The sequence below is a fragment of the Batrachochytrium dendrobatidis genome (assembly GCF_000203795.2).
Source record: "Batrachochytrium dendrobatidis JAM81 unplaced genomic scaffold BATDEscaffold_1, whole genome shotgun sequence".
In the NCBI taxonomy this organism is placed as follows: domain Eukaryota; kingdom Fungi; phylum Chytridiomycota; class Chytridiomycetes; order Rhizophydiales; genus Batrachochytrium; species Batrachochytrium dendrobatidis.
Window position 1 is genome coordinate 2,155,869 of NW_006281099.1, and position 12,046 is coordinate 2,167,914.

Consider the following 12,046-nt stretch of genomic DNA (forward strand, 5'->3'; position numbering starts at 1 on the left):
GACAGCCGGTGGGAATCAAGTTCAAGAGAGAGGATTTTGAACAAGAATGGATCGATGAAGGGAAGGTGATTGCTAAAGAAGAAATTGGCTCAACATCTCTTCCGCTGGAAGCTATCGCCGCTGTTGGAGAATCACTGATTTTGCATTTTGGCGATTACCGAAGACTGTACAGAAACTGTCAGACATTTGCGGACATTTTTGTGCAAATTGTTTGTGACGTCGACCACAAAGCATTCTCTTCACCATCTATCCAGAATGTTATCGCCACTACTCTTTTGGCTTTTCCCCTGACTACAGTCGGCGGCTCCGTTATGCACATCAAGCAAAAAAACTTCATCAAGAAAGTCATCAAGAAAACAAAAAAGGCAATTTCTTGGGAAGATATTGTTGATGCTGAAATTAATGATGAAATCAACAAAATTGAGCTGGGCATTGTTGGATCAAAAACTAGTTGTTCCCTTATGTAATTACTTTTTCATCTTGCATAGTAAAAAGCATGTTCTTAATAATACGTTTTATGACAGCTTTCTTTCTGTTCTGATATTATTGCGGGATAATTCATTTATGACAAATGATACATTCAAGTTCTTTGGTAAATCAAAAGATAATATCTTCATTTTTGTACATCTAACTGATTTTTTATTGGATAATGTGAATGACGAAATTTACCAAACTTTCAATTAATATGAAGAAAGCGTAAAATGTCGCAGTAAATGAAAAGCGGTATCATTCGGTGCTCTACCCTTACTACTTCCAATGTATAAACGACACATCGTATAGTTCCATTTAAATGCTTTTAGAGTGTAGTCATTGAATTCTTTTTGATTTGGAAAGCATCCTTTCAAGGCAACCAGGTCTTGTCCAATGAATTGTCTAGTTTGCAAATATTTTGGTAATGGACCATGAGTGCGATTTTTGTCAGGTAATTCAGACTTGTAAATAGTAATTCGTCTGGTTCATACCTTGATTCTAGTATTGTCATCTATATGAGAACTGACTGGTGTTTCCGAATTGATGGCAGATAGTGTAGACTCTCCAATAGAAACCAATAAATTGATTGTATCTGCATGGGGATGTGCTTCATACGTTCCATTTCTGTATGTATGAGAATCTAGTTCGGGACGACGGATACGACCAATTGCTCTTGCGAATGCATTGAGTGAATTCTTGTTGACCAATTTGAGCTCTTCTTCCAAATCTGAATCATTTAGAGCAGCAACTCTTCTAATCCAGGTTGTAAAGCTGTTCAGACATTTATAGTAAACAATGGAAATTACAATTGTAAACTAAAGATTTGCCTCAATGTTCAATCTTGTAAAATAAGTGAACAATTATAAGGTTGGATAAAGCTGCAAATACAAGGAAAAGCATTTATTGATTGATAGAGACTGAAGACCCAGCAGGTGTCGTACGAGGGCTGTTGATATGAGATTGCTTCACCACATAGTAGACAAGACGGTAGATTAGGTCAAATCCTTCCTTGACATAATTTTCAGGATTCAATTGATACTCTTTTGAAACAAACAATGATCCATTTTCATCAATGAAAACAAACTTCCAGATCGAGCCAGTTGAATGAATGCCATAGACTTGAAGATTCCTCATTTCAGCTTTCTTTCTGCGATAATGAATGGAAGCACATTCCCCAATGCATTGCAACAGAGTCTCATTGTTTGTCACTTTAGCTCCAATTGCGACCAAATGAGGAAGCTTTCTAAGGCCACGGTGGCAGATGGTGTAGTCACAGTTCCCATTTAAGCGTCTTTTCTTGACTTTATTCACCAAAGTCATATGATACTCGCAAATGATAATAAAATCTGGAAATTGGGCAACTACTTCCCGAAGAAAAAGATCAATCAAAGTTCTTCTGCTTGCTTCGGCGCCAAATTCAAAGACGGAGCAATTCTTCTTGAACAATTCAACAAACTCTGGAGAAGCTTCAACTGTGGTGTCAACTGGAATATTTTCCCAAACTTGATTTTCGTCTTCAACTCCAGTCGCTTCGCTAATAAATGGCATTGTAGCTTTTCCATAGGACATTGATACCATTTCCTTTTGAGCCTGTTCTACAACTGCAACAGTGATGAATAAAGGAGTCTTTGCTGTATTCTGAGCAGGAATAGGGTCGTCTGGTTGTAAAGGAGTACCACCATCAGTAGTGGAAAGGGAGAGTTGGTCAACGTCGTAGTCGCAAAGCTTGCTGGAGAGCTCCTTCTTGCAGGCTTTAAGAAGGTCGTCCACAATCTCGCAGTCTTCAGTAGATACCCTTGTAGCGTTGTTTGGCTTGAATTTGACCCAAAGTTTTGTCATTTTTAAAGCTTTTTTTTCCTCAAATAAACTGAAAAATGACAAAAATATACTTCAAAACACCAACACTTTGATACACTGCTCACTATTGACCAATTTGAAGGCAAGACTATTTCAGCTCTGAAATGTGCGATAAAAGAAGCAGTTATGCCTGCTTTGCAGACTCCTATTTGCAATTTAGATTTGAAAATAGGAAACTCGATTATTGAAATATTAAGAGCCTCTGATTTGAAGGATGTATTAGAAGAAGCTCAAGTTTCAATCACCAACACAATCATAGTGACTCCTTCAGTGCCTTACCTAGACCAATGCATTTTGTGTTTTTGCTTTTCATTTGGTTTAGGACTTGGTTATTCTGTCGCTATCTTTTTGGGACTGACTAATGAAGTGGAAGAATATCATCATCCATTTATTGCTGATGTCATATTCATCATTATTGATATGACTGGCTTAGGATGCTTTCTATACACTATTTGGCAGTTTATCTGGCAAGCAACAATGGAATTCACAATTTGCATCTGTTTTCTCTGGAGTTGTTTGTAGTCTTTTTGTAGAACCATCTTACCATTCCTGAAAAGGTAATAATAAACTTTTTTAAGAATCATCCAATAAACGTTAAACAATAACTGGCATTATCTGATCGTGGTTACTATTTAACTTTACTACCAGATCTTGGTATAACGGCAGGATCCATTTAAAGCATTAGTATGAGTCTCGCACAGATAGCTCCTAATAATTCCAACTTGAATGCGATCACCCTTAGGTTTCTGGCCTTAGTGCTTATCTCCGATCAATTGTTAGTTTTGACAATTTCAGAGCAAATTAAGCAGTAATTGTTGGTTAAGAAAATTGGTATCATTCGGTGCCCAATATATACTACTCACGTCAATAATGCTAATGCCAGCTTTATGAATATCAAAATGGATCGTTTTGAACAAGCTGGTCAACTTTTTTGTTGCTTCAGTCGCAGGCTTTACATCCAAACTATTGTAATGTTTCAACAACTCGGACGGGTTTTTACAATTGCATTGTAGCATGATCAGTGTTTCTTATATTAGTTTTTGATAAATCATTGTAAACCCATGTATTTGCAGGGATTGGTGAATGTTTAGTAGTTTAATCAAACCATATTTTTGATGGTTTAATTGTAGGATACTTTTTCCAGATGCGTGTGTATGTTTTGGGTTGTTGTATGAGCAAACATGTATTTTGAACATTCTGCATCAAATGGTTTCAAATACTTGTTCAAGAGTGTTGCAAGTGATGGGCAAACAATGATATTTTAAAATAAACTTGTCGTTTGAAACCATTGTACTTGATATTGCACTTGATAGTATGATTGGTTTATATATATTGTGATGGTTAAACTGACATTTACAAACAGATATCATATTGTAACACATTCTCATAACAATTTTTTGTTTTCTTATTGTTCTTTGATAACTCATACGATATCCTGCCTAAAACTGACTTGATCTGCTCACAACATTTGACATCCATTAAATGCGTATATTGTATTGGGGTTTTGTCGCACCCATCAGCATTAAATCTTTTAATTTTCCTGTTGCGATCTACACTACAATTTAACTGATTCTCAATCGTTTAAACCCATTGCCTTTTTCTTTTTGAATATACTTTTAGTTTTCTTACTATTTTGAATGGGAATGTGAGGCAAATATATGTTCATAACATTAGTATCATATGACAAAGAATTGAATCCATTAATTGAAAGCATGCAAGTTTTATGTTGCAATCATCACTCAGATCATCGATTCAAGTAAACATGGGCTGTAGAGTTGATGCATTTTTAATTTCCTTCATTTTTTAAAGTATGATTGTTAATGACTCTTATATTCGTTCCAACAAACATAAAGACAGGCTCCTTTTCTTACTTTCAATCAAGCCGATGCCCAAGAACTCGTGTGCTTCAGTGTATTGTAGCTTTCCTGTGGTGTTCTTGTATCCAATCAGGTTTCAAAGTCGTGGAATATAAAATAGGAATAGAATCTTGACTCGTTTGGTAATTTGACTACAGAAGTATCCGATTCTTCAAATATGCTTGGTTTTGGATTGTATTGCCATTTTCAAATGTTGTTTTAGCGTGCATTTTATTGCTGAATGTTTCTCAAGTTTCTTGTATTCTGTCAAAAACCATTGCAATTTATAGATTCAAGTACTTTTGCTATACTGGCTATGCTTTTAATGAATGAGAAATGATGCCTTGCAGTTTCAACTTTAATAAAAATATTTAAATTCAAGGTATGTTGATAATTTTGAAACAAATGTTTTTCCATCAAAGCTTCATCACCTCTAAATAATAAATGTTGATGTTTACTTGGAGATGAGCCTCAATATCATTTAGTTGTTTTATATCAACACTGTTATAATCTGAATTAAATGATTTGCAACAACTTGTAAATACCCTGTTGTTTTCCCATGTATTTGGTCTATTCTACATGATGAATTTAGAAGGCATGTCAAACAGTTCCAAAAACAAGTATTGTGTTCATTCTTATACAATGCCTTTACTATTAATGACAAAATCGGGAAGTTTAATGTTGCTTCCAATTGTCATTCCTGGTAATGCGGTAGTTGAAAGCACGTTTGTAAATTCTTCCAACAGTCCATTTTGAATTTGGTCTTTCAAGCTGTTTTATTAAACCACTTTTAATTCCTGAATAACATTCCAACAGAGCTGTTTATCAATAGAGTTTGTCCAAGTTTGTTAAGGATAAATGTATTGTCTGATGGATAAAGGATCATAAATACTCTTGTTTCAATGTTTTGAATGAAATCCTAATTGTAAATCAAGTCAATAACGCAGTTTTTGGATTTGATGATTTGTCCTTGCATTGTCGTGTAGATCTTGAATAAACAAATCTATGCTGTAAGTATTCAAAAGTTTTTGGTTTTGATTTAAAGGGATGCTTTTATACTTTTGTTTCGATTGTTTCTGTGGCTTTGTCGCATCTATTTGCAATTGAACGCACTGATTGTATTTGACTGTTTCTTCAAGACCAAAAAACAATCCCTTGATATATTTTCTAAATCTAAACTTGGGGTTTTATTCTTTTTAATCTAGTCTTGCTACCTGTGCTATCAAAGTCTGCATTCGTTTCTTTTTGTTGTTTTTATTCAGAATTAACTCGATTGATAATTCTTCACGGTTGTAAATGCAATGAACCTTGTATAAAGCAATGTATCTTTTGGGTTTTGATCATTTCAATTGGATTGACCATTCATTCTGAACGAGAATCTTTAATGTTTTGCAAGAAAATAACAATTTGTTTTTGAATCAATTATTAATTAGAAACTAATTATGCATGAACTATAATGCGGGTTAGTAGTATATATTGGGTACCGGATGATACCAGTTTTCTTGACCAATGACTAGCACTAAATATTGTACGAAGTTGTCAAAAATAGCAAGTTATCGGAGATGAGCAATCAAGGTCAAAAACAATGGGGTATTATAGTGAGTAGCTTATTAGTTTGAACTATCAGGAGTTTTCAATGCCAGACTCACACCGACGCTTTATATAATACATTTTTGATGAGTGTATATAGAGCTATCACGAGTACGGTAACAAAGAATACCAATAGTTTTCATTGAATTATCAACTTAATTTCAATTATTTCTTCATTACTTGTATTAAACAGTAAGAATGAGATTAACGTCACACTTTGACTTGATGATGAAAACACGCAATGTCCAATATGCTTTTCTACAGTAACCACACGATTAATCCAATGCTTCAACGCAACTCATTTTGTCTGTTTGACATGCTCCAAGAAATGTCAACGAAAAGGTTATTGTGCGCAGTTTAGAACCACACGATCGTTCCACAATAAGCTCCTTGAAAAAACCATTAAACAACAAATGAAAGCAATTACGAGGTCGATACAACACACTTGACCAACGATATCACACAAACTGACATAACGTATTAGCTTCCTGATCAAAGTCTTTAGCAGATATACAACTATTTCAATAAAACAAAATGAATCAAATATGTTGAAACCAACCATTCCCATTGAAGTTATTGACTTGCTGTTTTATCCAAGAACTAATTCCAAAGAAAGAGAGCAGGATGGAATGGATCGATTCTTCCAACAACTACTGGATACAACAGTGACATTGAAGATGAATAGTTTACATGATAATTTCTTTCACATCATCTGAATTAGAATCATCATCGCTCATAACAATTCTGTACAACTTTTCCTGTAATGATTGCTGTTTCTCGATGACTCTTGGCAGCATCTTTATGTTTGCAAAGATTCGATAACCCATCATTTCTAGATTAACCTTCGCATTGTCACAAGTTGGATAATGCTTTTTGAAAAAAACAACTAACCCATAATGTAGTGAATAAATGGTATCGTTTGTTTCATAGCAACTATCGCTTATCATTTCTTTAATCCTTTTATAGTGATTTATGTTGATGCCGCATAATAGACTGGCATTTTTCTTTCAAAGAGAATATTCTGCCTTTTAATAGTTTTGATGGATTAACCTCGATTGGGTTTTCTAGTCTAAACATGGAATCTGGAACATCATCTAACACAACCGCTTCTTCATTTCCAACGTAATTATACGCTACTTTCAACAACTTGATAGATATGATTATTTCTTGGGTCGAGATAAATGGTGTCCGTTAGTAAATTGTTGATGTACTTTGATCTCGGATTTGAGCAAGGTAAATTCAACATATTGTTTAAATCTAGTCTAGAAAATAAAAGATGCAATATTCAATCACAGCCACTATCATAGATAGTTGATAAGTTTAATCCAAGATAAAATTGAATATTTAATTTCTTTTCAAATGATAAACAAGTTCATCAGAAATGTCAAACATATTGGAAGAAACCCAAATTTATTTGAATGGAAATGTTGTGTTGACTAAAGGAAATGACAGCACAGTTGGTCTGTACAAGGTTCTTTTTGAAGTAAATGGTATCGAGAGATATCGATTTGCTATTAAATACAAGACGAAAGAGAAAACTAGTATAAACAATTGATTAGTTCAATTACAAATCTGGATGTCGGACGGGTTAGAAAGGTTAAACTAAGATTCAGAAAGCACATTCAAGGGATCTTCAGTGGAATGGACGATGCTAAAGCCTATCACCAACTTTTACAGTTACAAAACAAACAGAAAGAGAGCTGGACAAGAACAACGGTTGTTTTCACAATATCATATCAAGAAATATTCGTTCTGACCAAAATCAAAACCAATTCATTGGTCAAAACACTTGTTTACAAATTTAGATGAATTGAAGTTTACCATCAAAGAGAATCACAAAAAGCAAGCATTAAGATATTGGTTCAATATTCAATTCGGATATGTGCTGAGGAACATTGAAACTGATGATAGAGTTCAGTTTTATCCCTCTGATAATACCTGCTTTAATATCAATGATTCACCACTAGTTAATTCCACTATTGATACGGTACTAAACCAATTGGATGGTGATGATATACTGGAAAAATTGAAGTGTTCAAACTCCAAATGGAGTATTGAAAATATCTACGAGTATGTACTTTTAACAACACCCATTCCAGAGGTATCAATAGGCGCATCTGTAATTCTACCTGATTTCATCAAGAATAGCAAAAGTATTGTTTCATTCCAGTATGTCACAAATAACCTTTGTTTTTGGTAGTTTTGCTCGTTATAAGTATCCAGAAATCAGATTAGACAGATTATCAAAGAAAGCAAAAGATCTTTACAAGGATTATTACAAAACCAACGTAAAGAAGTGTTATCCCAAACTTGATATTCAAGAATTGAAAGAGATTGAAAGCCATTTCTTTGTAAATGTCAACATATACCGATTCAATGGAAAGAAAGCGGTTATGGAACGACATTCAGGTAAAGAATACAGGAGGTTATTAATTTGAATATATACTCTGATATAAGCCATAAATTCCATCATTTCTCCTCCATTATTAACTTGTCTCAGTTAACCAGTGTTTCAATGTTCAGATGCCATTCATCCTTTAGTGAATTCAAAAAGATAAAACGACACTCAATTGTTTGTGCAAAACCAAAGATAATATTTGAAAATGGAAATTATCAACCAAAGTTGAATGTATTTGAGCATCTTGAATTGAATGGAATTAATATACCGAAAGAAATGAGATTTTATCCATATTTCATCTACTTTGATTTTGAAACTTGGTTGAAATCAGTCAAATCTACGACCAACTTGAAGCTCATTCATTGAAACACACAAACTTTTGAGCACAAGTTTCATTGGAAGTGAAGAAAACAAGGCTCAATTCATCCCAGTTGAAGGTACAACTAAAGAAGTTTTGGATATAGTGATGACAAATGGATCAAATACGACACAAATATCTGCAATTGTTGTATTCAAAGTATTCTCGGTTCTTTGGAATAATGGCCAATTTGGACGATGCAAAGGTTCAGAAACGATTAAGATTACAATTACTTGAATGGCTTGGTGTTCTGGCTATTTATGGCTTCAATAGCTCATCATATGACATTAACATCATCAAGAAATACCCTCCACAAGTCTTGAAACACTCTAAAAAACATGGAAATGTATCCAAATGCGAAAAGCCTTGGATTAATTCAATTGAAGGAGAACTAGGTCGTAATATTGAACAAAGCGAAAAGATTGAACGATACAATGTTGATGGCTACGATGAAGAATCAAACACAATCTATGACTTTTTGGGATGCTTTTTCCACTGATGTAGAAAGTGTCACAAATTACAAGATATCAATCCTTTAATTGGAGATACGATGAACATATTGTATGAAAAGATAGCAAACAAGGAAACAGCTCTCAAACAAATGGGATATACCACAAGATCAATTTGGGGTTGTGAGTTTCATTCACCTGAAAACGGTCAAGTGAATGACATTATTAAATGTAACAAATACCGAATGATATCAAATGGATCGTTTGCTTTTAACGACATTCTTGCTTTTCAACCACCAAATACTTTATTTGACAAGTTCTTGAAAACGTTTGACACAATCACAAATGGGAATATTTCCACATAAAGTAACTCGGAATTTATCGAAATACATTGATGAACATCCAAAGTTGACACAATATTCTGATATCATTCAAGTTCTTAGAAATTCACATATTCCATCCAAAAAGTGGTTTTACAACAATCTAAAGGGAGAATCAGTTTTATCAAACGATTATAATGAAATGGTATTCACTCACACCAACATGTATGATTTGCTGAACGACTACAACAATTTGGATGCGAAGCCAGGCGTAGAAGCGACAAAGAAGCTGGGTAATTTCTTTCAGTCGTTGAATCTTGATATCCACAAAAACGGCATCTTTGTTCCTAGACTCACTCTGAAATATCTCTGGCACACAAAAAGCAAAGACTGCGAGTTTCAGTTATTCAAAGGGAATGAAGAATTGTACCACAAATACAGAGATAATCTGGTTGGTGGACCAAGTATCGTATTTCATCATTATCAAGAAAAAGACGACTAGAATTAGAAAAGGAAAGCCTTGTCAGGGAATACTTGGATATGATACCAATGCTTTATATCTGTGGGCGATAAGTCAAGATATGCCGTGTGGTGAGCACCAAGTAGTTCAAGTTTATCCCGATAATCTGAAAGATGTCTTGGATAACACGTTCTTTGGAATGATAGAATGTGATATTGCTGTTCCTGAGCATTTAAAGGAATGCTTTGCTGGAATGCCTCCTATTTTCAAGAATGTTGAGATTACATGCAATGATTTAAGCTTTGACACACAGGCACAAGTGAAACCAGATTACAAAAGTAACAGATTAGTTGAAAGTATGTTTGGTGAGACAATGATGTTTGCTACTAAACTGCTGAAATGGTATCTTGGACTAATTGAAAGTGCACTTGTACCTGTCGCAATGTCAACCTTTGGAACTGTCGTTGCTGGAGTCGGTGCACTTCACGCACCAATGGTTGCAGGAGGTTGTGCTGCTATTGACTCTGTTTCTGATCAACAGAAAGCTAAATCATAAAATAATCATTTTGAAAAGTATTCATTGAATAATACTTTTGATGACTGCAAGAATGGCTGTTCTTAGCCCTCCTTGAGCAATTCCATACTTTTCTAATTCAGCATCAGTTATGGCCAAGTCACCAGTCTCCATCAAATCTTCAAAAAGAATTCCTTGTTCGGTAAAGGTTTCTCTGAGCTTGATGATATCAGATTCGGGTCTTTTTCGTTGTCTTCATCTTGTCAAAGAAATGCTCTATATTCAGGTTGTGATCTACAGCTTGTTTCTTGGGAAGCTCTTCGTTGACGGTTAGGGCATAGTACAAGAATCCATCACGCAAGTTTTTGACATCGGTAACAACTATAAAGTCATTATCTGCAAATCGGTACAACATTTTGAAAGGCACAGGCTGAGAAAAAAATGAATCAGCTGTTGATATGACTTCAGAAAGAGATTGCATAGAGGAAACTTCCAGGTCAAATGCTCTTCCTTTGTATTTGATTGAAATGTGCTTTTCTTTGACAGCTGGAATCCATCCCTCTGCAACACCAAAACCTGTAGTATTTATCATACTAGCGAATGTTTCTCTGGCGACTTTTTTCAAGTTTTCAGTTGCAGCAGAACCACCAAAGGAGATCTCTTCAAAATGCTTCTCTAAAAATTCTTCAGATGATGGGTCTCGTTTCAGTTTTTCTGGAGTGTCTTCAATGGTGACTGAAGAAAGTCTATTTTCTTTTTCAACAATACTCTTTTTGCCCCATACAATGGCAGCATCATAACCGATGAGTAAAAGATCCTTAAGGTATTCCATAGAAGGGGACACTGTTTCCGAATGTCCCTGTATTGTTACTGCTGTGATTCCAGAGTCTGTATCTCGGATTTTAGCAAGCATATTTACTTCAGAAAAGTATTCGGCAAGCAGTGTTTTGAGCCCTGCACAGTCTGAATTGATCGTTGCTTCTACAGACACCATTGGGGTATCAAGCGAGAGAGCATTGTAGAATTATGTGTATTTTGGCCTGACATTTTGATATTTGTTTGGGAAAGTTCATCAAACTGAAAATGGATGCCATCTGTAAAGAATTCTGGCCACTACAGCATTAAAATAAACTTATATCCTGGTTAAAATATTGAAAAGAGTTTGGCACAAAAGTCTCGATTATCTCGGGCTATATTTTGGTACAGGAAATATCAACTTTTACAATTCATCAAACAACTATGGGTCCCACTCTTGATAGTTCCATATACATTCATCAAAGATGTTTTACATAAAGCGTTGGTATGAGTATGGCAGTGAAAGTTCCTGATAATTCAAACTTATAATGTATCCAGTGCTCTATACCATTGTTTTTGACCTTGATTGCCTATCTCCGATAAATTGTTATATTTGACAACTTGCAAGCAAATTGAGCAGTAAATACTGGTCAAAAAACCGACTTATCTTTGAATCCAGCACATAAATCATCCAATAATTTCGGGCAATTAAATTCTGACTAGATTCTAAAAGCATGCCGGAAAAGATTGCAAGTTGGAATCAAAAGGACAAGATGATGACGACAAAGAAATGACAGGATAAAGCAGACTGGTAAAGGATGTGATTACCCACATGCCAAGTATAAAAAGGATAGCATAGTTTAATCAAAGAGTCTCGCCTAAAAAGCTGATATCGTTCTGTTCTCTATATATACTCATGGAGTCATAGCAATGACTTGGCTGATTCTTATTGAATCTTACAAATGTATGACTCTCATT

General features: G+C 34.7%; 5 protein-coding genes across 5 annotated transcripts; 3 read left to right on the forward strand and 2 right to left on the reverse strand.

The window, feature by feature from the left end:
• Positions 1-680: 680 nt before the first annotated feature.
• Positions 681-2,310, reverse strand: BATDEDRAFT_21871 (uncharacterized protein; the record flags this gene model as incomplete). Its single annotated transcript, XM_006675341.1, has 3 exons — positions 681-932; positions 963-1,242; positions 1,397-2,310. 3 exons carry the CDS (start codon positions 2,308-2,310, stop codon positions 681-683), a joined length of 1,446 nt encoding a protein of 481 aa, XP_006675404.1.
• Positions 2,311-7,155: 4,845 nt separating this feature from the next.
• BATDEDRAFT_21872 (uncharacterized protein) lies at positions 7,156-8,212 on the forward strand (the record flags this gene model as incomplete). The annotated part of the gene is made up of 3 exons (XM_006675342.1): positions 7,156-7,315; positions 7,580-7,943; positions 7,975-8,212. 3 exons carry the CDS (start codon positions 7,156-7,158, stop codon positions 8,210-8,212), a joined length of 762 nt encoding a protein of 253 aa, XP_006675405.1.
• A 433-nt stretch (positions 8,213-8,645) lies between these two features.
• BATDEDRAFT_21873 (uncharacterized protein) lies at positions 8,646-9,029 on the forward strand (the record flags this gene model as incomplete). Its single annotated transcript, XM_006675343.1, has 1 exon — positions 8,646-9,029. The coding sequence occupies one exon, from the start codon at positions 8,646-8,648 to the stop codon at positions 9,027-9,029; it is 384 nt and encodes a 127-aa protein (XP_006675406.1).
• Positions 9,030-9,324: 295 nt separating this feature from the next.
• On the forward strand, positions 9,325-10,315 carry BATDEDRAFT_21874 (uncharacterized protein; the record flags this gene model as incomplete). The annotated part of the gene is made up of 2 exons (XM_006675344.1): positions 9,325-9,750; positions 9,788-10,315. 2 exons carry the CDS (start codon positions 9,325-9,327, stop codon positions 10,313-10,315), a joined length of 954 nt encoding a protein of 317 aa, XP_006675407.1.
• A 21-nt stretch (positions 10,316-10,336) lies between these two features.
• On the reverse strand, positions 10,337-11,267 carry BATDEDRAFT_85425 (uncharacterized protein; the record flags this gene model as incomplete). Its single annotated transcript, XM_006676275.1, has 2 exons — positions 10,337-10,492; positions 10,572-11,267. 2 exons carry the CDS (start codon positions 11,265-11,267, stop codon positions 10,337-10,339), a joined length of 852 nt encoding a protein of 283 aa, XP_006676338.1.
• Between the last annotated feature and the right edge of the window lie 779 nt (positions 11,268-12,046).